The sequence below is a fragment of the Aplidium turbinatum genome, chromosome 16 (genome assembly GCF_918807975.1).
Source record: "Aplidium turbinatum chromosome 16, kaAplTurb1.1, whole genome shotgun sequence".
Lineage (NCBI taxonomy): Eukaryota > Metazoa > Chordata > Ascidiacea > Aplousobranchia > Polyclinidae > Aplidium > Aplidium turbinatum.
In genome coordinates this window covers 16,494,409-16,521,926 of record NC_137487.1, presented here as the reverse complement: position 1 = coordinate 16,521,926, position 27,518 = coordinate 16,494,409, and the positions used below count along the sequence as shown (strand labels likewise).

The following is a 27,518-nucleotide window of genomic DNA, read 5'->3' as shown; positions in this document are numbered from 1 at the left end:
TTAAGCTAAAGTAATTTGAACTGAAAAGTGGTAAGTTGGCTTAACTGTGGAGATGGACGATCGCGGGTCGGTACTGACAACTGTGTCCGAAGGAGTGAAGAATGGAGGCTATACTATGGATGAGGATGCAAATGAAATAACGATTGGAAAGTCTGCTAACTTGGGGTATGTAAATTTGTTAAATAAAATATTTAATTTAAAGAATCCATTTCCTTTTATTCAATTTCTGCATCTGAAATGCATCCATAACATACAGTATATACAGGTACAATTAAATTGCTTAATTCGAAAACCAGTTTAATAGCAATAGCAAACCTTTTTAACCTACACTTTAAAATTGTATTTGTTATGAGTGTTAGAACAGTCTGACCTTTCGTTACAGTAAAATTTTGATGAACATTGATAAAAATATTAATTGGAAACTCTGGTAGTTTCCAGACTGAAGTAGGCGCAACTCTTGATTTATATCCCTACACTGACAACTCAGATTCAATCAAAACAAAAGTGAGCAAGTATAGGTGGCATTTTAACGATGAGAGCTTTCCAACCAAGTGACTTAGAAACGAAGCAGCGACGGTGTTCCGTTTCGGAGGAAGTGGAAATAAAAAAAGCAGTGATTTCGTGCCTAATTTTTGATCTTTTTACACAGTAAACTAAACAAATACACTTTAATGGCTTGTCAGTGTTATGGCTGTTTCAAAGTTAAACGGAAAGCTTTCAAAACAAAGGCTTTGCTTATTATAACCTCCGCTTATTGTGGCTCTACGGTTGCTACAGACAAGTTCGGAAGTTTGTCGATAAAAAACAATTTACGAAGAATTTATTTTGCTTATTAGAACCAAACCTCTGTTTATTATGGCCTTTGTATCTTTGTCTATATACTTTTAATGCCTGCAAACGGGCCGTATATAAAAATCATTTGTTCGGTGTGAAAATTTTTGTAATTAATTCAAACGAGTGATTTCAAGTTTTGGTTCTACGCTAGCTAGTGCTCTGACTATATGCTTCCTGGAGCGTCCTCCAACTGTTTTGCTTGTCAGTAATTTTTAATTTTGGTTATTGAACTTATTGTGACTCTCCTGTAACTCAAAGTAAAATTCGTTGTCCATGCTTCGTTTTGAAGACGTCCTTTAAAGCTCCAGTCAGCTTGCAGTTTAACAGCGAATGAGAGATCAAAATAAATTTGATCTTAAAATTTCGAGTCGCCAACTTTCAACAATATAAAAAAAATGTTCTCACATTATGACCATTCGTGTATCGTCAAAGCCGCATCACTGTAGCTTGTACATGTACAATAAATGAAGCTTGAGAACAGCTGGTTGAACGAAACACGTTTTCCGGTCGGAAGTAAGCAGCAATCGTTTTGTAAATGCTACTCGGTAGGTTATCGCATATACTTTTAAGCTTTATCTGGGTGAGATAAACATAGAACACATTTGCATTGATGCTGTGACATTTCTAGCTCTATTTTACCAGTTGATTTATTTGACAGACCAAACTTTCCACTGTGTAGCCTATCCTACACGCCAGGGGCAGATATAATTGATCCACAATGGCACAATCACAGTTTAGGGGATTTGTGCAGTTTTGTCATACAGGTGAAAGAGCAAAGTATGAAGGCCAATGACATGCTTTTTGTAGCTGCGTTCAGATTCTTTCATTTTATAATGTAGTGGACGCGCTAGTAGTTAACAATCAAGACTTTATGATGCATTATTGCATCATCTTTTTACGCAAAATTGACTATTTCCCTTGAGTGGATCATAACCTAGCATCAGTTGGACTAAACAAGGTGTACCTGCAAACAAAACCAGTCCATTTTATGTTGATTAATGTTGGATTTTCCAGCCGCGCAACTGGGTGATCTGTGAATATCGACTCGGGAAAGATTGCTTGTTGCATTGAGTGCGCTTGAAAATGAAAGAAATGGATCGTCGGAAAACGCTGACGTCATTAAACTCTATCTCGCCGTCTCGCAGATGCCGCTTTCCCGAATTTGAAATGTTGCGCAATGTGCTTGACACCAGCGCTGGGGATATTGCGCCATTTTATCTCACTTTCTGTAAGAATTTACGTGAAAAATAATTGTGAATGGAAAGATAAAAGCCCCTATTTTTTCGAAGTTATTTTTGCACATTGTGGGTACTTTCGTTTTCAAACTTATTCACGTCACGTTGCTGAAACAGGCTATCAATAGGAAAGCTGAAATAGACTGTTTATCGATAAATAGCGAATTGATCATGCGCCAACCAGTTAATTACAACGACAAGTAACGCATTTTGCGAACATTTCTTGGTTAAAATATCATCTTTAACAGCGTAGTTACATTTGTTTGCGTTGAAGCAATGTAAAAAAACCAACAGTTATTGCTTTAGATCCGGTCTTTACATTAAGAATTTATTCTTATGGGCAGTAAGCCTCACTGTTTAAAATTTAGTCAGGATATGATACTTTGTTACCTTTATACGTATTAGCTCAGCCACTATTACGTTGCCAGTGCTTAACATCAACAAACCCGCTCAGTGAAGTCAGCAGGGCTTTGGAACTGAGATGAATTGCCACTTCAGGCAAATAATGATAATGCAGGGATGGAAAGTGGTTGCGTTGGAAATCCTAGCTAAAATGTTTACACTTTGTTGCATTAATTCAATGTTTGCAGACGTTAAACCACTAAAAAGGATTTATTTTGCTAGTCGAATTAGTTCTCAAACTCATTGCAGCAAAGGCTCATCAGATCCAAGAAACGTATTGATTCTCTTTTGCTTCAGTAGAATAATCCAGTTGTTGTTCAGTTGTTTTTTTTTATTTCTGACCATCATATCAAAACAATACACGTCAACATAGCAAAGGTCAAGAAAAAGGTAGAAGCGACAAAACGCGAACGTTAAAACGTGCTTGTGATCGAAGTAAGTTATTGAGTTGAAAAAAATTTGGCACGGTCGCAACACCTTCTAATCCAGACGTTCGTGCACTCTTTTTGCTTAAAAACTCTCTTGTGAACCAAAATCATTCTTCGCATTGAAAGTATTCTTTGCCTTCAGGTAGCAGTTTGTCTTTCATCAACAGTGAGTCATTTAGTCATGTCCGTTGTGAAAGCAGACGGGTTTTTTATAACTATGCTACAGCCAATCCGCATACCTACGAAATGTAAACAGAATGAGAGTATACAGTGGAACGTATACCTACCTTTTTGCCGTATCATAGTTGAAGATATAGATGAACTAAAAGAGAAAGCAATCACAGGGTCTACCTTCAGGCATGCCAAGCATGTCCGCCCCGTTAGTTCAGTGGTTGCGCGCCCTGCTCAAGATCACGCGGCGCAAGTTCGACTCTCGGGGTGTGCGCTTGAGCAACGCATTTCAGGACTGTTCTCCATTCAGCGGCACAGTGAATGGAATAATTCCCCGGCAACAACACTTCAACAATCGAAAAACTTCACTCTGCCAATCTCGGTAACCGACCCTGCGTCAAGAGCCTTTACAAGTATGCGAAACTACCAGGAATAACCTATCAATAACCTATCACCTTTGTCAGTCCGAGGATAAAGATTTAAAACCAACCAACCAGACACAGATGCATGCTCTTGAGAGGTGTCAAACTGTCGCCCTTTTGAATGTAGTATCAGGGCTGTTCCCATTCGACTATGCAGCCGACATAGGCTATACCAATTGATGGGAAACAATTGATTTAATAACTCTTTTTGTGCGTTCCCATTTTGGTTAAGTTAATGTCTCACTAATACATGTTCTTTTTTCAATAGTAGCTGCAGTGAAAATTACTAATCTATTGAACAACTTATTCAACAGTGAAAGCACCAAAACTTTTGGTATGGCGGCCCAAGACCAGAAATTACTCAACGGCACAGATAACGGCCATCGAAAAGTACAAGAAGCCTCCAATTTCAGTCATTCGGGCCGTCTGGCCCAACCTGGTCTCGAGCTTAGATTCGAGCATCTGAATTTCAGCATCAAAGAAAAACAGATTTTACAAGATATAAGCGGCGTAGCTCACCCCGGCAAGGTGTTAGCAGTCATGGGGCCAAGTGGTGAGTTTTAGTAATTACTATTTCAATTACACTTGCCATAAATGGCAATTACTCTGTACATACTCTAGTTTGGACAAATTTTCCCTTTCACATTCTTTAAATGTGGAATCATCGTAAAAACTATCATTTTTGCTAGTTGGGATGCCATCTCCTTCTAACTGACTTTTGCCAAGAGCAATTGCCGTTTTATTGATTTAAAGTTTTCCATACATCTAGTCTTTGTTTTTAGTTTCTGTTGCCAAACTTCCTGAAGAGAAAGGAATCTGAAATCTTGAAGCATTGTTGAGATATATTAAGCCTCCTTTTACGTTTATCTTACGTTCGTAACGGTCTGTGTTCCAGCGTTGGGCTTTTCCGCTTATTCATGCACATGTAGCGTTCCTTTGCATAGATTGAGACATTGGGACCTCTCAATGTGTTGTAAAATTAAATAGCCTTGCCTCCATTCTGGCGCGGATCTAGGAGTTTTTTTCGGGAGGGGCCAGATAATTTGAAAATTAATTAAAAAGAAAGAAAAAGATAAAACAGATATGAACAATGATACTACAACATATACGATATGCTATAAAATAGACATTAAAACAACCAGTTTCATCAATTGTAAATGTTTAAAAAATAAATTTTGCTGGAATAAAAATTGCTAAGCATGCAAAGAGAACTTGAAATCTGGTGTAAAACTAGGTATGCAGTGTCCTTGAAGACCAACTCGACTTCCTCGCATTAAGGATCTGGAAACGCTGGAGCAAAGCTCTAGTAGGCCAACGGAGCTATGGCATGCGAGTCAAATCATGGCTCAGCATACCTCATGAACATTACAAAGATAAAGTATAACACCTGAAATCTGGAATATCTCAACAAAAATGGCTGAAAAAATTAATGCTTTTGAAATGTGGTTCTTCCGTATAGAATGCAACGTATTTCATGGCTGGCAAAGAAAACAAATAAAGAAATTTTACGCCTGGTGAACCAAGCCAGATTTCTGTTAAAAAGTATGAAAACCAGACAATATAAATTTCTCGGCCATGTAATAAGAAAGCGAAAACTAGAGCATCTCTCTTTAACTGGTAAATTTTTTGGAAAGCGGGCATCTGGCAGACCAAGACAAACTCATCTGAAACGATTTAACAACACGACCGAAACAATCATCCATGCAACATATGATAAGAATATTTGGTCTAATATTTTTTCTGAGGCCGTCGATGCCTGGTTCAGATAAAGCAATTAAAGAAGAAGATGCAGTGTCCATGACCAGTTGGATACTTGTATGTTTGCAGGCATACACGGTAATTGATTGAAATTATAACAAAGACTAAAAACTATAAAACAGCCATTCAAGGTTTCAGATTGTTTCAACTGACGTCATTTGGTTCAGCGTTGATTTCAGCTGAGTTAGCTCCAACAAATATTGCTATTAAAATGTATTTGAAGTTGAAAGAAAATAACGGAGGCTGATCGATGGATAATTTCAATCATAATAATAACAAAAAAATATTCCCCCCTCCGAGATAAGTTAAGTCCGCCGTGGGACTAATATCAGCTGTTTAGAAGCATATCAAACCATTTGATGCGGAGACATACAATTTTAACAATTTCTCACAAAATTTTGGGGAGGCCATGGCCCCCCCACAAATCAGCGCATGCCACCATTGTTACGTAAGTGAGGGTCAGAGTTTGTTGAAGCACTTCACCATTGCATTGGATATAGTTACCTACCCAACCACTTCATTTTTACATCGACCTGACGTATACAGCCGTTGAATTGATGTAAAATTTAGTGTGCAAGTAAAGCAGGGCTTTGCTTCATGTTGCTCCACCAAAACGTTGCAGTTTTGCATCCATTAAATTTGCTGCAAATCACGAAGGATCACTAATGTTCATGGTGTCCTGAGAGTTCAGAATTTGGAACGAAGCTCTGCTTAGATATCTTCAAAATCATTTCTGATTTGTATTTTCTGTGGATACTCAGGTTCCGGTAAAACCACACTTCTCAATGTTCTCGGCGGAAGGATCGAATCTCAGCATTGTCACGCAACCATTGGTGGACAGCAACTGAACAAGAAAACCAGGAGGAAGATCAGTTATGTCCTCCAGGAAGATATCTTCTTCCCCAATCTTACTCTGCAGCAAACACTTCGAGTAAGTTGAAATTTTGCACGAACTAGGTCCGAGTATAGCTTTGATCACAAAAATCGATCAAAGTTCTTTTAAGCGCGTTTCGTGTTGTAAATTGCTATTGTATTTTACTTTACACACGAACGAAATGGCTCTGTTTAAACATAGAGACAAAACAAGACAATTGGTTGCAGTTTTTAAAATTCTCCCCTTGCTATCCTCCCCAGACAGCAAAATTCGTCATTTCTACATTGATTCCACGTATGACCGATTTTGCTGTTTGGGTCTTACTATCTGAGCTTTGAGAATTTCAATTTTGCAATTCACGTGGCGTGCGTGGTTGTTCCGTCAGCACTATTCTTCGTGTGATGTGTTCATGTAAGTTGGGATATCTTCATGTAAAATGGCTTGTAGATAATGATAGTGAAACAAAGGATGAGAGATGACATGTTACCGAACGTGTACAATGTGAGCTAGCAAAACCTATCTTTTTCATATCACTGTCGATATTTAATTAATGTCATCGATGTTTAATAAATATCAGTAATCATTGTGAAAAGGACGGATTTGTCTAGCTGTGATGCATCTATTTTAAAAGAAACAATGGTTGTTTACCCTAGCTATCAAAAGTAATCGTGTGTACTGCAACATCAACTTCTGGTGGCTTTGTAAGGGGCTTCGAAATTGCAAGTGTCTTGCCAGGATTGTTACGTCATAATTTTTTTTATAGTTTGCTGCGGAGCTCCAACTTCCTCAAAGCATAAAGACTGAAGTCAAAAAGGAAATTGTCCAGCAGCTGATCGAGCAATTGGACATGCAGAAGTGTGTCCATACAAGTGAGTGCAACGCGATTTTTGCTCCTGCCAGATAATTAGTCGTTTTACCTTTGATTAAACATCTGTAGACGTTGTGCAGATGTTGAATCAATGTAAAACGAGCTGATTTGATGGCTGGCAATATTACGTTGGTTTTTATATTCCTAAGTTTGTTGCTTGCCTACGAATGAGCAATCTTTCGTAAACAATATATTGTTAATGGAACTGAACTCGTTGCTATTTTGATAACATTGTATATAAGAAATAGTAAAGCAAATACATACAAGCCTTTTTGTTACATTTCCCACAAATCACTTTTCCAGAAGTTACTACAACTGTATTGCTGGATATACAGTATTAAGCTATTGAATGCAATATTTGTTACAGTATGTAGTTTATAATGTGTTAATGAGAGCACAAATTGGGAAGAAAAAATACGCGTTACCTAAGGTTTCATGAAGACGATCGTCAGGCGCATACAAAGAAAGTACAGTATTGCTACCAACTGAGGAATAGCGATCAATTGAAAGCGTGAACTTTGAAAAAATCTAAAGATAAAATTTTTGCTGTCAATAATAATTGGCTCTGCTGGCTGTGTTAAGCATTTTTATTTGCAACTGCTTGCGGCAGTGGCGTAGCAGCCACTTGGCGGTTCTGGCTCTGCGCCAGGGGCGGCAGGCTGCAAGGGGGCGGCAAAATGAGGCTGCACAGTGCACACAGCACGAGAAATGAAGTAATGCAAAATAAATAAAAAGTATAACAAGAAAATGATATACAAAGAGACAGCTAGCACACCTTAAAAAAATTTAAGGATAGAACAACAGCTAAAAAGCTCGAGTTGCTTCTTGCGTGATGTTGGATAGCTGTAGCCTGTACTCCGTCTGTTGTTCAATTCTTAGTAACATTTATTACGTCATAAATCTGTTGTTATAATCACGATTCATTTTCTCTATCTCAGCAGTAGTAGTTTCTGTAGTTAGACCTCGTGTGCAGTAAAGCTAAGATACTGGTCTGGTGTATTTTATTGTTTTAGCGTAGTTAGATGGGGAAGGCAGACATAGTGTTGAGAGTTGGCTGGCACTACAGATTCAGTTTAGTTAGGGCAGGATAGGTTTTCTGTGCCAGCATCATAATTTTAGCTAGGTGTTTATTTAGGATTTGAGGTAGACTACCGGTGTGTCGTTGGGAAAGACTCTTCCGGTTACTTAGAAGACTTTTGGCGGCCAGGGCTCTTATTGGCTTTTGGCGCTAGCACGAAAAAAAGTTTGATCGTAATGCAACAGCGTTTGATGTTTTACAGTGGTTAGCTAGGCTAAATCACACCTACTTGATTCGACACCATATTTATGCTTGTGTCTGAAACTTTATCTTACCATTGGTGTTTCAATTGCGAGCTGTGAGAGGAGTTTCTCAAAGCTCACCATGATAAAGTCGTATTTACGTTCTACCATGAATGATGATCGGCTATCAGGTCTATCGATTCTTTCTATAAAAAGAGACTACGTTCAAAAACTTGATTTTGAAGATATTATTGCTGATTTTGCTTCGGCGAAAGCTCGAAAAGTTCAATTTTGAGGCGGCTATTGATCTTTTACTTGCCTAATACATTTGTTGTCTTTTATTTTTGGCCTTAACGCTGAGACAGTGTGGCTTCTTTATCAAGCAATATAGAACTTCTGAGACGTGGCACATTATTTGTAATTATTTTTATTGAAAAGATTGCTTGAACATGAAATTATTTCAAAATTTGCTGCAGTCTACTTAGGGCGGCATTTTCAACGAAAGCCAGTGGCGGCAGCATATGCTCCTACGCCACTGGCTTGCGGGACCCACTATTTGCATTTCTAAAATAGAATATAGATTAAATAGTTTGTAAACTAACTAAAAGGCTGTACTTGTTTGGTATATCCCGGATGTGGATGCACGTTTTGTTTGAACAACCCTTTAAGCTGTGTCACGGTTAATTTTCACCAATCTCTCACAATACTTACATAACCGGCAACTTGATACCATTGACGCTTCTGGTCGGTGTTTTTATACTCTTGCTTTGCTTAACCATAAACTTGAACCTTTTAAACTTTGAGTCCAATTTTCTCGTTTGCTCGTGTGTTCTATTAACTAATGATTTGCATGGTTGAATTGGTCTTACTTTACTGGCAATGTGCACAGAACTAGTATACCAACGTTACTGGCTAAAAATAAAAAAATAAAATAACATGCATGAATGAATAACACTGAGATCTGGGCAGATCAGCTCGTGATTGGTCAAAGACAAAGGTTAAATTCTGCATCGCTAAATCACTCTGTATTTTGCTACGTCATGATGATTTGCAGTTTTCGGTTTTCATGCACAACATTTGTTTGATAAGAGCTTTCTATTTGTAGTTTAAGTATAAATCAAAACTGTTTGGCTTTATGTGCAATTGCTCAGTTGATAAAAGGTGCCGATCCGTTGCGGGGTGATTTCTTAACAGACACTCCGTTATCAGTCAGAGATCGCGTTGAAACGAACGCATGATTACTGCATGCCTATTGGTTTTGGTTTAACTACCATGTGGTCGAATTCAAGAATGTTTTGCTACATCTCTTAAAACCACCAGTTCGAGTAAAAAAGTATTGGGTGCTGTATAAGTTCACATCCGATTGCAGTTAAGACTACTAGGCTATATACTACAAATGAAACACTTTCAGCAGTACACGCATAAAATTCTCTATTGTTAGTATGTTAGTATTCATTGGTCTTATTTCTGTGCAGTTATTGGAGACAGCATGAACAGAGGATTGTCGGGAGGAGAGAAGAAACGAGCCAATATTGCCAATGAATTGCTCACCGATCCAGCGGTACTGCTGCTAGACGTGAGTGACTATCAGTATAAACACTTTTAGTTGCGCCAAATTAGCCGCCTACTGTTTTTCAAATGAGAAAAAAAGCAATTTGCAACAAATAAAGAAAAATATGATTTTAATGCAACTTTGTGTAAGTCGAGGTTAATTAAAATGCAATACCATGTAAAGTGTTTGCTATGTCCGTACCATACGAACAATCTATCTCAGGATATCTGCATTTGATCTCTGATGCAGGCTGGTATCGAACGAACAATCTATCTCAGGGTATCTGCATTTTATCTCTGATGTAGGCTGGTATCAGTTTCATATGCAAATATGATGTAAATTTGCTTTATAGGAGCCAACTTCTGGCTTGGACAGCAGCACTGCATATGCCTTGACCCTCTCTTTGAAGAAGTACGCTGTCCAAAGCGGAAAAACTGTTCTGATGACGATTCATCAGCCTTCTGTACAAGTACGTTCGACTAACGCTGCCATACCGAATCACTTTTCATTGTAGAAACGTAACTAAATAGATGCCTTCTCTACCAACTGAAGTACTGTTGTCTTCAGCTGGTGTATTTGCTTTCCTCAAGTTGATGTCATTAAATTGTATTTTATTGGCCGTAAGTAAGCATGCACTGTGGAACTTTCAAGTAAACAATCAATGTCAGCCCATACTCAGTGATGAAAATGTAGTCTATTACTTCTGCAGTGATAAACATCCACTTCTTTAGCTTTGTGGAATCGTCAAGGCCATGCCGATTCCTAAACATCATGTTGTTTTCAATTCTACAATTGATTCTTCTATTAATTTCCAAGCCTTCCGGTGAATTTCTTCTTTTGGCATTGGATTAAAATTACAAAAGCAAGCTATTGTTTTTCGTGTTCTTTGATTGACGAATCTTCAATATTTGTTTGTTCATCAGATGTTTTTCCAATTTGACGACATACTCCTGTTGAGTGGAGGAAGGATCGCTTACTACGGCTCCCCAGAAGACGTTATCAAACACTTTGGAGAAATGGGCTTCTCTTGTGACGTCACTCATTACAATCCCGCCGATTTCATTCGTAAGTTGATATTATTTTGTACTTTTAAGTCTGTTGATATTCCGTTTAGGTAGGTTGAAACGATGTAAAAATTGAAACACTTATGAAATCTACAGCAGTGTTTCTCCTATCTCCAGTTTTTGAAGATGGTAGTCTTTGCATCAATGTGGGCAGTGTAAGCATTAGGGCCATTTTTATTTTGACCTATAAAAAACTTTTTTTGACTTTATTTTGACCTAACGAAATTGCTTATTTGTAGAGGCCACAGTTCTTCCTTGAATTGATACCAGTTACCCAAACATAATATTTGGTCGATTTCAGGCCCAAACGTGTTCAATAAAAGGGGCTTATTCAATAAAAGTTTGCCTTGATTGCCATGATTGCTGCACTTCACTATAAGCTCGCAAAAATTGCACCTTAAATCACCCCCGGGAGTTGCAGTAAATTCATCAGGAAAATCTGGAAAAATCTGACTAAGTTTTGCTGAAGACGATTTAGCTTGCTTAGACATTTTTGTATTACAGAATGTCAGTAGGCTATTCCTAAAATCCAAACTGTTGATCTTCGAAAAGACCACGTTTTTGAAGAGGAAGTGTTTTAAGAATTATTTAAATACGTAACAATGAATAAATAATGCACAATTTGCGATAAAAGTCATTGGTGATCCAAGTGGGCATTGTGACATATTTCCTGCTTTTATGGGTTAATATGGTTTAATTGTGTCGCAGTTCCTGATTTACAATGCTTCCACGAGGATTTTGACTTAAATTACTCTCAAGAAACACAAAAAGTTCGTTAAAAGCCATAATTTGACAAATTTTGATTTTATTGTAAATTTTGACTTTATTGTAAATTTTGACTTTATTTTGACCTATAAAATTCATAAAAACAGTCTTCTAGGTACTGAAAACAACTTTAATCTTTGATTCGTGGACAGACGAGGTCCTTAAAAAATCTTGACTATTGACTTTTGCGAGCCCTAGTAATCATCAAAAGGTTCATCCCCAGTTTGAATGCCATCGTATATTTTGAACGTTTGAGGTCAGATGGAAAAGCAGGTTGGGCAGTGAACGTTTTACTAAAACCAACAAATTTTACTACAGTAGAACCACAAGCATTCGCATTTCAGTAACCAAATGAATGTGTCATCCGCGCTAGTTTTGAGCCCTGGAGTTATGTAATACAGCATTGCGTAACACGTGGACGCACAGCAGAACTCGAGTACCTATGTGCACACATGGTAAATCAATGTTGCTGATGTAATCAGATTGGTGTATAACGTCACAAGAACACAGCACGCTAGTGTGAAAGATTTGCGATATTCATAACACAGCATGTTACTTTGCATAAGTTTGTGTGGACTGTTTAAAACAAAACAATGAAAGATATTTCTGGTATATAACATGTACAGTACACTGTGCAGTGTGATTCGCATTCCAGTCTAAAAACTACTCCAGACAGCAAAATTCGTCATTTCTACATTGCAGACGTTAAATCAATGCAAAAATGACTGATTTTGCTGTCTGTTGTTGCGAGTCTTTGTACCTTTTAGTTCAACCCCAACAGAAAAACGTAATCGCAACATTTAATGACGTCCAAATAAACTGTTAACTGTTTTCCAAACAACCTGTGAAACCGATCAAACTCTAAAACTACACCACAACATAATTGTTACCTTGCTAACCCTGCATGTCGTACTTGCTAATCCCGCATGTCATACCATTTCTATCTCACTTTTGTTAAGTTTGATATAGCCTACCGGTAGATGATAAACCGAACAAAACGCTAAGGGAAAATCATTAATGTATAACGGAGCCACTATAAACGCATAAGCGCCCTTGCTTTAACATTTCAATTCATTGCTTATCTATAAAGTGCTTGCGTAAAACACAGAACCGATATCTTGCGTAGTGCAAAATAAATTATTTTCGCTTGAGTCAGTTGAGTTCTGTTTGTTACACTTATCATTATATTGTCTACGATTTAAAAATTTATCCTTTTGTTGAACTGAAAACAAATTGAATACAAAAATCTATACGACACAGAATGCACAAGGTCAACTGACAATGCAAACGCTATATCGTATACTCGTGACGGCAAGAACTTGCAGGATGAAGATGTCATTGAGCCAGACTTAGCAACCACCATATACTGTAGTTGTATGTGAATGAACAAAACAAATAGTTACAAAAATGAAATCTTATAGTTTGGACTTTGAAATGATTTCCTTCCATAACGTTAGTTTGTTTTTGAAGCTTCAGTGAAATCAAATTAACCAAGCTTATAAAAGTCCAGGCTTAATGAACTTGACAAGACATAATTAATATGTTTTGATTGTTCCACTCAACACTTTTCAACTTTACCGTTCACCAACCCAACGAAACCTTTATTGTCAGTGAATAGAATCTTTTTTCTAAAGATCACATACTTGAAATGTAACGTTGATGCTCTGTTACGACACCCTAAATCGATAATATGACGTTGCGATGATATTTGTCATTGTGTACCGACTGCTGTCTTATATTCGTCACCAGCCGGTATTCTGCGGTGCAGTCCAACGTTCTCGTAATTCTGTACTGTTTAGCCTACTTTCAAGTTTTAATATTTTTAGCATTGCGTCTGGCAGCACTCGCCAAGGGTGACTGATTTTGCCTATAAAACAGACTGGTGTGGTAATCTTCTTCCTTTTCAAACAACACACTTCTGATGGAATGACGTGACGTTTCTGAATCCGCCTTGATCGCTTCAACACGTGGCGTAATACAAGATGTACTTCCTGATACCAACAATCTAGTATCGTTGTCAGCCACCCCAGGAATGTTACAATTGCATACCGTGCAAGGCATGTTTCATTCCTACAACGTCTTAATGATGTAATCTTTTCAATAGTTTCCTGAACCGGAGCAATACATTTTATTATTTAGTTTTCTAACATCATTCCAAAGATTTGGAAATTGTGTTATACTGGATCAATTAACTCAGCGTCTGACAAAGCCGAAATTTGCTTCAACAAATGTAAAACATCATCAGGTTCAGGGCATCACGCTGCGCAACTCCTGTTCTGACGAGTTCAAGAAACTGCTTGAAACCTTTGCATCTTCAACTGCAAGTTTTGTGTAAAAACATTACAGAACAAAAATGTTGCGCAGTTAACACCCAACCTTCTGCACACGAGATGTTGATACAGTTCGTTTGGGACCAAGATTCGAACTTAGTGTTATAAACTAACTATACAACATAACACAAACTATACATAAAAAGTGGTGGGATGGCGCAGCAGATAAGGCGTTCGTTTCCAATCATGCATACCTGGTTCGACTCCCGGCTTGAGCTGATTGTTGAAAACCACTGATCATCTCTACCCAGAGTGTAAAAATTGGGTGGGCGTAGTTGATGAAGGAAAGGCGGCCGAGATAAAGGAGCTGGCTATCCTACTCTCGTTAGTGTCGAACGCTTAGTACAGTGGTTCTTAACCAGGATTCGATTGAACCCCTGGGGTTCGACGAAGCTGTTTCAGGGGTTCGGCGCGAACGTCCTCTGAAACATTAACACACGTCCTACTGAATGGTATATCAGCGAATATTTTTGGAAAATATTGTCCAGCCGAAACGTAATTGCGGCTTACGTGATGGTTAATAAACATCTGTGTGTTTGACGCGTAATGCAATGGTGCCATCTGCATGTAGCACAGAATGCAAAAATATATACTGTATTATTACGTAACATTGTAAAAACGATCGGTAAGAAAAACTTGATTTTCTCAAAACATGAATTTCCTCACGTTTGCTTTTTGCATGTTAGCTCTATTTTCAATTTTTCAGGAAATGCTTTTTTGTAAGGAAATCGAAGAAAACTTTTTAGCCTACGCTTACTTTACTGTATTTGCACTTTTTTGTAGGCAGGTTTGCAATCCTTTGAGGACCGCTGGGACATACAGTATGTGTCCCATGAGATTAGGCCGATTACCCCCCAGTTGATTTTTAAAAAAATGCCATTGCTGAATTAGATATCTATGCTTAATTTTAGGACAGACATCCTTTTTAATTTTTTTTTTGCGTAAGTGTTGTTTATGTGACATATGAAGTGGCCTAGTACAGGGCTTCCCAAACTTTTTTGCTCGCGACCCCTTTTAATCTTCTAAAATGTTTCGCGGCCCCTTACGATTAAAACGACGAACAGTGCGAAATATACATTTGCAATATTCATAGCCGTAGGAGAGTAAAACATTTTGGGGGGGCGAACAAAATTTGCCCAAATTTTCCAAATTTTGCCCAAATTGTGTCTTTGCGTATATATTTTCAAAAACATAAAATTACTCACAACCTCTGAGATAGTGCAGTCTAAGAACTCCACAGTCATCAACTTGGTGGTGTACAAAAACACAGGCAGCAAAACGTTCAACTTAGCAAAACAAGGCTGAATTAACTTTAAACTAAATAAACCATCAAATTTAAATAATTTTCTTGTGGCACAAAAATATGTATATATATTAGGCCTACCTGGATTCAACAACAATTTAAACTGAGAATTCAACAATAACTGGACAACAGTGGCTAAATATCCAAGTCGTCAGATCATTTCAAAATCTCTAGCTCAATTGCAATAAAAAGCCAGACCAAAAGTAGCTGAATCTTTTCATTATAAAGATAGTTCAAAATATCACGAGTCAAGATTCGTAAATTTGCATTGAAAAAATCTCAAATGACAACCTATTTACTTATCAAACTAGTAACATTACTTAATCCATGCTACTTACAACCTGAAAAGAATTCTACTGTACAGTTTATCATACTATGCACATCAAATTTGCACCTTTGAACAAAACTAAGTTGCCATTAGTATTAGTATGAACATTGATCTCATATTACAGTGAAGTTATAGCCAATGTTTTTTCATTAACATAATTACTGTACGGTACCAAGATATTCTAAGTTCATGATGAAGCAACTACTGAAATCGCAGGCACTGAACCAAAATAACTCATATATAGGTAATAACTTCAAACTCAATCCTTGCCAGAAAATACAGACAACATCATCAATACTGTCTATATTGCCTGATATTTTAACCGCATGAATTGGATGCCAAAGCAACATAACACTTGCCTATATATTTTGATCATTGATTACTATAATATGTACTGTGTCATATATGGTAAATAGCTGAGCATATCAACCCTAGGACTGGCAAAGACAAACAGCAGTTAATATAAAAATTATTTTTATGTATATAAAAAACATTTCAACTGTAGCCCACAAGTTCAGTTCACAAAAACATGAAATCAAACACTGGAAAATTCACAGATACTAAAACGAAGCTTACCATTCTCTACAAATTGTAACATACCAAATACAATAGTTTCCAAAATTGAAGATGGCACAGTTTACATTCATGGGAAAATCTTAATGTAGCCTACTGTATTTCATACAAAATATTACACTATAACAAATATACTAAGTTTTTAAACTGTTAAGATGTTGAAAACTCATAGTAGCCTAAGATTGATTTGCCCAATAACTAGACATTTTTGCCCAAATATTTTTACAAATAAATACATCAGTAGAATATAGATAATGAAGCAAAAAACCTCATAAGATTACCAGTACCCAGCAGGGTTTCAAAATTCCACCAATGAAGAAATGTAATGTATATATATCCTAATGATTATATTAGTAATAGCTTACCTCTGCTTGCTAATTGCATTATTTTACATTTTGCAGATATATACTGAATCGAAGCTTAACATTCTGCCCAAATTGCAATACACCAAATACAAAAGTTCCAAAACTGATGACACTACATTTAACATTTAAAGAAAAAATGTTAATGTATTTCATACAAAATGCAACACTATAAACAAACTCCTAAACTAGAAAGATTTTGAAAACTCATGGTAAGATTGATTTTTCCAATAACTCGACCTTTTTGCCCAAATATTTTTACAAATAAATACAATAGTAGAATATAGAGAAAGAAGCAAAAAACCTCATAAGATTACCAGTAGGCTACCCAGCAAGGTTTCAAAATTCCACCAATGAAGAAATGTAGTGTATATTCTAATGAACATCGGTAATAAGCTTATCGGTACCGGTACCTCTGCTTGCTAATTGCATTTTCTTACATTTTGCAGATATATACTGAATCGAAGCTTAACATTTTGCCCAAATTGCAATATACCAAATACAAAAGTTCCAAAACTGATGACACTACATTTAACATTTAAAGAAAAAATGTTAATGTATTTCATACAAAATGCAACACTATAAACAAATTCCTAAACTAGAAAGATTTTGAAAACTCATGGTAAAATTGATTTTTCCAATAACTCGACCTTTTTGCCCAAATATTTTTACAAATAAATACAATAGTAGAATATAGAGAAAGAAGCAAAAAACCTCATAAGATTACCAGTAAGCTACCCAGCAAGGTTTCAAAATTCCACCAATGAAGAAATGTAGTGTATATTCTAATGAACATCGGTAATAAGCTTACCGGTACCTCTGCTTGCTAATTGCATTTTCTTACATTTTGCAGATATATACTGAATCGAAGCTTAACATTCTGCCCAAATTGCAATATACCAAATACAAAAGTTCCAAAACTGATGACACTACATTTAACATTTAAAGAAAAAATGTTAATGTATTTCATACAAAATGCAACACTATAAACAAATTCCTAAACTAGAAAGATTTTGAAAACTCATGGTAAGATTGATTTTTCCAATAACTCGACCTTTTTGCCCAAATATTTTTACAAATAAATACAATAGTAGAATATAGAGAAAGAAGCAAAAAACCTCATAAGATTACCAGTAAGCTACCCAGCAAGGTTTCAAAATTCCACCAATGAAGAAATGTAGTGTATATTCTAATGAACATCGGTAATAAGCTTACCGGTACCTCTGCTTGCTAATTGCATTTTCTTACATTTTGCAGATATATACTGAATCGAAGCTTAACATTCTGCCCAAATAGCAATATACCAAATACAAAATTTCCAAATTTGATGACACTAGTACATTTAACATTTAAAGAAAAATGTTAATGTATTTCATACAAAATGCAACACTATAAACAAATTTCTAAACTAGAAAGATTTTGAAAACTCATGGTAAGATTGATTTTCCCAATAACTGGACATTTTTGCCCAAATACAATTTTAGAAATAACTACATTAAAGTAAAAAGCAAAAGCCATTTAAGGTTATTAGTAGGCTACCTAGCAAGCTTACAAATCTCACTGTGAAGAAATACAGCCTACGTACATGCTGGTGAATATCAGTACTAATAAGCTTAACTTTGCTTGCCAATTATGTTCTTTTACACTTTACTTTTTGCAGGTGTTGAATTGAAACTTATCATTCTGCCCAAATTGCAATACGTACCACATTATGCAACAATTTTCAAAATAGATGAAAATGCACTTTACATAAGTGATTGGAAAATATTAATGTATATATCTCATAAATTATAACAATTACGTAAACTTTCTAAACTGGTAAAATGTCGAAACATCACGATAAGATTGATTTGCCCAAATAAGTGCAGATTTTTGCCCAAATTTGCGGCGTTTTTTTTCAGCGGGGGAGCGACCGCCCCCCTTGCCCTCCCATCTCTTACGGCTATGGCAATATTTATTGAAAAGCTTAAATCTAACGAAAACCAAAAATACTTTACCGGTACGGTAGCCTACTCAGTTCAGTTTGTTTTTATTTTAGGTAGGCGAAGTGAGAACATTTCAGATAAATCATTTTGAAATTTTGGTTTCCAGATGTTTAATTTCTTGACGAACGCATCAATTTTAGATTTCAATGCAAAATATTGATGTTTTCTCCTTAAATTCGTTCAATTTTTCAAGCAAATCTGACATTTGGCATAATTCTAAAAGCTAGATGTCATTGCGAAAATGGTGGACCAAGACTGAATTTTATTCTGTTGGAAAAAAATCACGATTTCAGTTTTCAACGTTAATTGGCTAGCCTTTTTAAAGCTTTGACTTTTGAAAGCCACCTCACTCCACGATGCAGTGAAAGAGTTTTTAACTCCGATTCCATTTCACCTCATAAATTTTCAAAAATACGGCATCTTTATGTAGCCATGGGGTAGCCTATTGAGTACTCGACTAAAGTTAATAACCGTCAGAGCATTTCGCACAGAAGTGTTAATATGCAGTACCTTGTGCAAATTGGTACACTTTCTGCGACCCCTGAAGTTCGTTAGGCGACCCCTTGGGGAGTCGCGACCCCCAGTTTGGGAAGCCCTGGTCTAGTAGACCGGTAGGCCTACATTTTTTTTCTTCGCTGTATTAAGATACAGATACTTATGCCAAAAAAAAAGAAAAGCTCATGATTGCCACACCTTTTTTAATGTAACATATTTAATAACAAAGAATGATAAAAGTAAGCACGAAGACAGGTGCCAACAAATTGAAAGTCATCCTCTTATTACAAAAGTTGCCCTTGAAGTTTTCATGCCATTCGTAACCATTTATTTATGCGAGCATGCGTTTTCTATTCGTGTGGATGTTAAAACAGAAAAACGAAACTGGCTTGCATACGAAAGCGACATGAGAATTGCTGTTTCCGAGACAAAGCCTCGAATCTCACTATTGGTCTCAGAAAAACAACAACAGAAGTCTTATTAATACAGTAATGTATTACTACTAAATGTGGTAGATTCTTGTTTTTGTGATTCGGCTAAAATTTGGGGTTCAACGAAACCTTGCAGACTAGCGTAAGGGTTCGGCAGGTTAGTAAAGGTTAAGAACCACTGGCTTAGTATAATGAGAACTTTATCTTTTTATCCCCCGATGCTTGGATCAAGTATGGGACTCACCTTTTTTAAACATAAAAAAGTATTTAATTGCATTATTGTCAAACTTGTGTTCCATAAATCGTGCAAATAATTTGTCGCTTATCGTGTTTCATTATTTCTGTTTTTTGCAGTTGACATTGTGAAGTCCGGCAGTAAAGCGGCAGAGCGCCTTATTGGTGCCTCGAACCGACGACGACAGACCACTCCAGATTGCCCAATACTTCGCAAAACCGTTCACCAGGAAATAGATCAATGCTGTTTTTCTGAAGGTAAGATTGGTTATCATGGTTGCTGGCTCAATATGTAAGTGGTATTCAGAGGTGGGCAAAGTTACTTTCAAAAGTAACTGAGTTACAGTTACAGTTACTTGGCCAAAAAAGTAACTGAGTCACCGTTACAGTTACCGATTTCAAAAATGTAACTAGTTACAGTTACTAGTTACAGTTACTAGTTACTTTCAATTACTCATAAATCTCAACATAAACGCTGTAATCCAAATTTAAACAAACAATTATTTGCGGGAGGCGCATCCATTCTCAACATTTATTAGATGTATCACGCACCCTGTGGTGCAAATTCTTTTCTAGTTACGCAGTTGCCTTTTCCTAATGTAATTTGTTTTCCGTCTGTCTGTTTTCCACGCTATTGCTTATAATCGTTGCGTGTTTCTTGATGCTTATAGTCAGTTAGTTAGTTACTTTCAAAAGGTTTAAATTTATTGCAATTTATACATATTTTCAGGTTCCTGATGAGGGCTTAAGTTAAGCCGAAAACGTTTGACTGTTAAACTACTTGTAAATATGTAAAATATAATGTTGTAATGCTCAACCCTGTGGTATTGTTGTGTTTTGCCTGTCTTTGGTACAAAAAAGCAAACTCTCTCCCGAAACTATATTCTCTTTAAATGCTCGAAACAAAGGAAATAATTTGTTTTCCCTGCTATGACTCGAAGTTACTTAGACATCGACTTCCGATTTTGAATCGAGAAAACAATGATGTATTGTAATAAGGTTGCAAACAGTGAACGTAACACCGAGACTCCGGGTCCTAAATACTCCAAAACTACGATTCCTGTACACCTCTGGCATCTATACGACAAGCATGAACTGAGCTATCAAGTGTTGCCAAACACTTTTGCTAAACATTGCATAGAAAGTCACATATTGATCAATCATCAAAAGCAATTAATTTAGCCAAATCAGTTCTCAAAAAGCGCCAAAAAAGAGCCAAATTGCCAAACCATAAATATGAAGCCAAACGTCTTAAAAAATCGCCAGATTTCTGGATTTTGGCGATGAATTCGCCAATATGGCAATCCTGCTCCATAAGATCACAAAACAAGAGCGCCGCGCATGGGCAGTGCTGCTCAGATACAGCTGCGAGAAGAATGCATTATTGCGCAACGCGCAGCAAACACGCATAAAGCATGACACAAACATGTGCAGAGAAATGGACGGCAATTAGAAACAGAAATTTTAATACAAAAGTAACTTGTAACTGTAACTGTTGAAAAAGTGCTAAAATAGGAACTAGTTACCGCGTTTCGTTACTTTTGGAAAATAGTAACGAAGTTACCGTTACAGTTACTCAAAAAGTAACTAGTTACTGCCCACCGCTGGTGGTATTTATGATTCACGAAGTTATTGCAGTTGACTGCACCATATCTTGTTTTTGTTTTTTTCATTGGAAAAGCAATACACAATTTTATTGAAATAATTTGCTCTTTTGAGCAATGTGGATGATGTGAGCACTTGGTTGGTTTTGAATCTTTAACCTCGGACTGACAAAGCCTTGATTGGTTATTCCTGGTAGTTTTGCATACTTGTCAATGTAGAGGCTCTTGACGCAGAGCCGGTTACCGAGATTTGTAAAGTGAAGTTTTCCGGTCGTTAATGTGTTGTTGCCGGGGAATTATCCCATTCACTAAGTGCCGCTGAATGGAAAACAGTCCGGAAACGCGTTGCTCAAGAGCACACCCCGAGAATCGAACCAGTGCCGCGTGATCTTGAGCCGGCGTGTAACCACTGAGCTAACGGGGCGGACAAATGTGGATGATGTAAAGCACTCTTTATGCGATGTTAAAATAATGTTTATTAGACAATTATACTCTTGTGTAGATTTACCTAAAATCTTTTTATCTCATTGCATTGCGTATTTCATTCTTTTCATTCATTCTCAAATGGGTTCACCTTTTTACTCCAGATGACGTAGTTATGTCGTCAGGAACTAAATCAACAAATTTCACAACCGACGAACAGAACAACAAGATATACAGCAACGGCTTCTCCGTCGGCGACAAATACTCACAACGGGATCCTGAATGTGCTGGTGAGAACATGCACCAAGATTTTGGTTTCAATAAAATGTTTAATAATGATAACAACGTAGTCTATGTATATTCTGTTTCTGTGTCATAGTGTACACTATTATGTTGATACCTTTTGCAGACCTCTGCTATGTTTGGCATATATTGTTTTACGTTGGAATAGTCAAAAATTAACAAACTGAACTAAATGTTTATCTTACCACGTCATGGTTTCCTATTTTGTGTGGGTTTTGATTCATAGTCAGAATTATTCGGAAATGACAGTAATGGTATATTCCCCTTGTGGTGAGCTTTAATTGTTGCAAAAAGCATAAAATTAATTTTCTCTTAAGTTAATCCCACAGTTTTAATGCGTTTGCTACTGGTCATTTTGTGCATGTCTTCATGGATGACTGATGACGATTGCATTCCTTTTCATATCTTGTCGCAATTTTTATTGCCAATATTTCCATTTCAATATCTCCTTTCTCAAAACAAAATAAAAGTGAAACTATTGCTGTTTCCAGACCAAGTCACAACGAAACGAGAAAACACAAGCGACCTCTCATTGGACGACTCTGACGACCAGAGATGGGCCACCTCCTATATCCATCAAACCAAAATTCTCACCATTCGAAGCTTCGTGCAGGGAAAGTAAGAGATACTTCACTTGTGCATAGATAAGATGTTCTCTCTGCGTCAAAGTTTTAGGAGCAAGTATTTTATAGCTCGAATCTCTTACTGTCGCCTACCAAGAAATGGTGAAGCGGTTTTTTAAAAAAAATGAAAGTTTTTAGTTTAACTAGAAATAGATTTAATTATTCATAGGTGATTTTAAAACCTTATTTGGACGTCACTATTATCTAACCCAACGTAAACTTAACGTTATTTTGCAGGTATCGTTATCTTTCCAAGTTAAAGTTCATTAAAATAATCGGAGTCGCAATCATCATGGGTTTAATATGGTTCCAAATTGGGAGAGGAGAAATCACTGAAGGCAAAGTCAACGACATCGCGGGATCCCTCTTCTTTCTCTGCCTCTTCAACGCTTTCAATTCTCTTTTCGACGTCTTAGTGATATGTAAGTTACTACTACGCAATATACAAGCTGCAAAATGGGCAAATTTACATCAATAATTATCGTTTTAGTTAGTGGAGCCAAGACCAATGATCCGGGACTATTTTCTTTTATGTATTTTTTTTTCAAGTAAGAAGTAATTTAACAATTTTGAAGTTAAGTAAACTTGTTCAAGTTACTACAGTGGCTTGCTGGTCACTCTACCATTATAATGCCTAATTGTGTTTTTCGGCAGTCGAGCATAGCAAGAATCGACAGATTAAAAGTTTTGATGGCTAGTGTGGAGGCTACACCGGTATGGTTAGCGAACCACAATGCTCGCTGTTCTATAGTGAGTAGTCAGGTATTGCTGACGCCAGGAAGATCGCTCCTTTTCAACATAATACCTAATTGTTAATTAGGAGTAGCCTATGTTCTTCTTCATCGTGTGTCACACGGCCGTAGCCCAGAGCATCACGCAGGCTCTTGCTCTATCGTTGAACTCGGCCAAATCCTGTGCAGAGCACCTTGCTTTTAGGTCAGGGCATTCGAGTAGATGTTGCATCGTTTGCTCCTGTCCGCATTTGCAACTTGTGCTCCCCATGGAATACCCCCAGTGTCTCATCGAGGTTTTACACCTGCCAATACCAGTTCTTAAGCGGTTGAGGCATCGCCAATACTTCCACGGTTCACGTTTTCCGGGAGGAAGGCTCTCCATGGGTGTGAGCTCCATATTGGCCAATGTCGGTCCGGCTGCCAGTCCCTATGTTTATAATGTAGACCATGAATTATGTTTGCGTTTTAATCTAAAGTGCTTTATCAATGCAGTTCCAAGTGAAAGAAACGTTGTCAACAAGGAAAGAATGAGTGGATCGTATCGGCTGTCAGCTTATTACATTTCAAAATCCTTCAGCGAGCTGCCACTCTGCCTCGTTATACCAACCTTATGCACAGTGCTCTTCTACTGGATGGCGGGACTCAACGGCTTTAATGATGCTTGGGCTTTCTTTGGGACTTGGTTTGTCATTATCGGAATCACCCTTGCCTCCCAGTCTCTTGGTGAGCCGTTTGAAAGCAGTTTTTAATCATGTAAACTACGCAAAGTAACGGTCAGTCCCATACTTGGAGCCAAGCATCTGGGGATGAGAAGACAAAGTTCTCATTCTATTAAGCCTTTCATACTAACGAAAGCAGGGTTACCAGTACCTTTCTCTCTGCCGCCTGTTTTCAGGAACTGCACCCACCCAATGCATTACATCTTGGGTAGAGGTGAGCGGTGTTTAACAACAACCAGTTTTTGCCGGGTGTCGAACTAGGTAAACTACGCAAAGTAACGGTCAGTCCCATACTTGGAGCCAAGCATCTGGGGATGAGAAGACAAAGTTCTCATTCTATTAAGCCTTTCATACTAACGAAAGCAGGGTTACCAGTACCTTTCTCTCTGCCGCCTGTTTTCATGAACTGCACCCACCCAATGCATTACATCTTGGGTAGAGGTGAGCGGTGCCGGTGTTTAACAACAACCAGTTTTTGCCGGGTGTCGAACTAGGTTTACATGGTTGAAAAGCAAGAACCTCATCTTCTACTACGCCATCCAACCGCTAAACTGCGTAGTTAAACGTGTTTTTATACTGTCTTTTGTAACTTTCAAACAATAGCTCAATTGAAACTAATTTAATTACGTCTTTTACAAATTTTCTATCAGGTGAGAACTTTTCAAACTCCTATTAAAACTGTGACATCTTTTAGGTCTATTTGTGAGCGCTGCCACGATGGACTTTGACCATTCCTTGGTGTTGGCTGTGTTTATGATGATCTCCTTTATGCTGCTGGGTGGATACTATGTCAAGAACTTTCCTTATTGGCTGCAATGGTTGAGATACATTTCCCCCTTCATGTATGCTTGGACTCTTATGCTTTACTTAGAATTCAACTCTGATACACGAGTTGTGTAAGTAATTTATTTATTTGCTTCAAATGTATACACATGTTACACACCTATAGCTATATGGCGTTACATAACAGAAAAAAGAAGAAAAATACACGTAGGGGAAAAACTACAAACATCTCAATCTTCTTTGTACAACTATTTACAAGCAATATCATAAACTTTTGATTTTAGATAGACATCAGTAATTAGAAGGGCACAAATTAGGTTATATTCAGAGTCTTAGCAGCGTAGCAGAAAATTACACATTTTTGTTCTCAATAGAGCATCGATGGTTAATATATCAAAAAGAACTTGGTGAGTGCTCACACTTTCATACCCATGTAAATCAAACACACGCTTATATGCCTTATTGTAGGGGACTTTAAACTTTTTTTTCCATTTAGCAGAGACATTGGTTCACAGGTGTAAATTATAAACAGGCATACAATTAGCAAAATGAAGCATAAAACCTGGCAACAAGCTTTCCATATTGATAAGTCATAGCACGAATCGTCATAGCACATGACTAAGGAACTGTGTTCCGATCGCTAGTGCAAACTGCTGCTACCACAGCGAACTCCCAGCGTTAGGCTACAAAAGGGCGTTAGTATCTATTCTATAGTCTACATTGTGAAGTAAGCAACGATCATGCTGCTAAAAGCGAAACTCAATCTAACTTATTACATCTTCATATTTATGTTTGTATTACATAATAAAACATCAAGACAAGGACAAATACGCTTTTCTTACCTTTGTGGAACAGCTGACTTTAAATTTACCAAGTTAAAATGTAAATATTACATACATAGGCTACACAGTGAAATCAAATGGCCTGCCCAATATATCCTTATCATTTCTGATTTTTCTTGCGTGCAAAGATCGAAGAGGAGCGAAAATATATTTTGCTATGGAGTGTGTAGTTTAGCCATAGTGAAATATTGTGTGTTATTTACTTGCTTGTATTGTCTTTGCTGTAGATGTAATCCTGAGAGCAGTTCCTACCCTTCATGTAATCCGTTGCCAAACGGGACTTCAACGATATCCCCCGATCAAACAAGATACGTTCCAGCCAAAGAGATTTTGGAGCTCAATCGAGCTGACACTCAAGCGTGGGTGTGCGTTTTGGGCATTGTTGGCGCGTTTCTTTTTTACCGCGTTTTAGGATATGTTTGTCTCCGTTTGTTTCACAAACCAATCACAAAATAGATTTCTTTCCTCTTTCTGAAACATTCATGTTTAGGCTTTTGAAAAACAAACTTTTTTATATTTTTACTCTAACTTTATCGCTATTTATCGAACTTTAATTTGAGCAATGTCCATTCAGGTTGACTTCAATACCTTCCAAAAAAATGTTTTCGGATTTTTCTGTACAAACAATCGATTCGCTTTGCAATTGTAACATAATTTTTTTATACTGTAAATTTAATTTAAAATTAAATTACATCTTTCTTATAAAATTATTCAAATTCTTGGATCTAAAAACAGATTTGCGGTTACAGAACTCGCTTCAGATTAAAAAAAAAACTGAAATCGAGCTTTGGTGATTGGTTGCTTTTTGAATGTTTCATATTTTCACCTGCAACTGCTGCTGTTCAATAGTTGTACTTTGTATTTGCATTCCGCTTTTGGTTGTTTCTTTTTTTTCTAATTTTTTTCTTAGCGAGTGATTCCTTGTTAATTAATGATATAGGTCTAATTTAAACTTTTATGTTGGCTTAACGTCTTTCAATGTAAATCAATAATCAACTTATAGACATAGTTTGTTTTATGTGAGGTAATTGTGTCATGGTTGCATTTTAGATTTAGAACATCGTGTTTTACTTGTTGCTGCCAATATAGTGATCTCTCTGAGATGTTTAGAAGATATTGTTTTGTGCTGATATTACAACAATTGCAGGATACTTTGTTTGCAGTTTTATTGTGGTAGGCTACATTTTTAAAGACCAAGAAAATTTTTCAAAGTTTTGACACAAAAAATTTATAAAATTTTCAACTTCTCATATGTAGAGCTCCGGGCATGAAAACAATTTTGACTGATTCTAAGAATATTAATTCTCAATCTTCATGTGGTCTTTTCGGAAGCAAGATCATCAAAATTTCCTGATTAAACTAAAGTTTCGCTTGACGTTGAATGAGTGTTTTTCGTGAATTATTTTATTTTCTAGATGGTGCTCAGTGGTGAAATATTCTAAAAACGCGTTGCTCAAGACGTGAAAGTCGAACCAGGGTCACTTGACTTTGCCATTTCTTTGTTGACAAACGCAACAACTCAGGCAACTGATCTATCATGGAATTTACATGAGTGTTAAGTTACGATTTAGAACAGTGGTTCTTAACCAGGGGAGCACGTCCCCCTAGAGAGGCGTCAAAGTATTTCCCATGGGGAGCGCAAGCTTTATTTTATTTTTTTGCGAGGTCCAGTAATTTCAATGTCCTCCTAGTTTTGGCCATATATATTTTTTGAAATTGGAAACCACTGGCAGAGCTATATACAGACGGTTGTGCTTCTGTTGCGCTTGCTCTGCAATGTGGCTTTGTTGCTAATAAAATCTATGAAGTGTTA

General features: G+C 37.0%; 1 protein-coding gene across 2 annotated transcripts; it reads left to right on the top strand.

The window, feature by feature from the left end:
* On the top strand, positions 1–27,518 carry LOC145785387 (uncharacterized). 2 transcript variants are annotated; one of them, XM_082597042.1, is made up of 14 exons: positions 1–165; positions 3,807–4,045; positions 6,012–6,181; positions 6,888–6,993; positions 9,728–9,828; positions 10,157–10,273; positions 10,728–10,869; positions 19,795–19,932; positions 21,866–21,991; positions 22,496–22,622; positions 22,865–23,049; positions 23,854–24,084; positions 24,775–24,976; positions 25,933–27,518. In XM_082597042.1, the coding sequence occupies exons 1-14, from the start codon at positions 53–55 to the stop codon at positions 26,159–26,161; spliced, it is 2,226 nt and encodes a 741-aa protein (XP_082453168.1). In that variant the 5' UTR covers positions 1–52; the 3' UTR covers positions 26,162–27,518. The 2 variants fall into 2 exon arrangements, with proteins under 2 accessions (XP_082453168.1, XP_082453169.1); XM_082597043.1 differs by lacking the exon at positions 1–165 and adding an exon at positions 2,861–2,906.

What these genes read in the sequence shown, in the direction of transcription:
- LOC145785387 (XM_082597042.1), top strand. Translation starts at nt 53, where the DNA reads ATGGACGATCGCGGGTCGGTACTGACAACTGTGTCCGAAGGAGTGAAG. An exon ending in CAGCGGTACTGCTGCTAGAC is followed by an intron (nt 9,829 to 10,156) that starts GTGAGTGACTAT and finishes TTTGCTTTATAG; the next exon opens with GAGCCAACTTCTGGCTTGGA. An exon ending in TCAATGCTGTTTTTCTGAAG is followed by an intron (nt 19,933 to 21,865) that starts GTAAGATTGGTT and finishes TTTTTACTCCAG; the next exon opens with ATGACGTAGTTATGTCGTCA.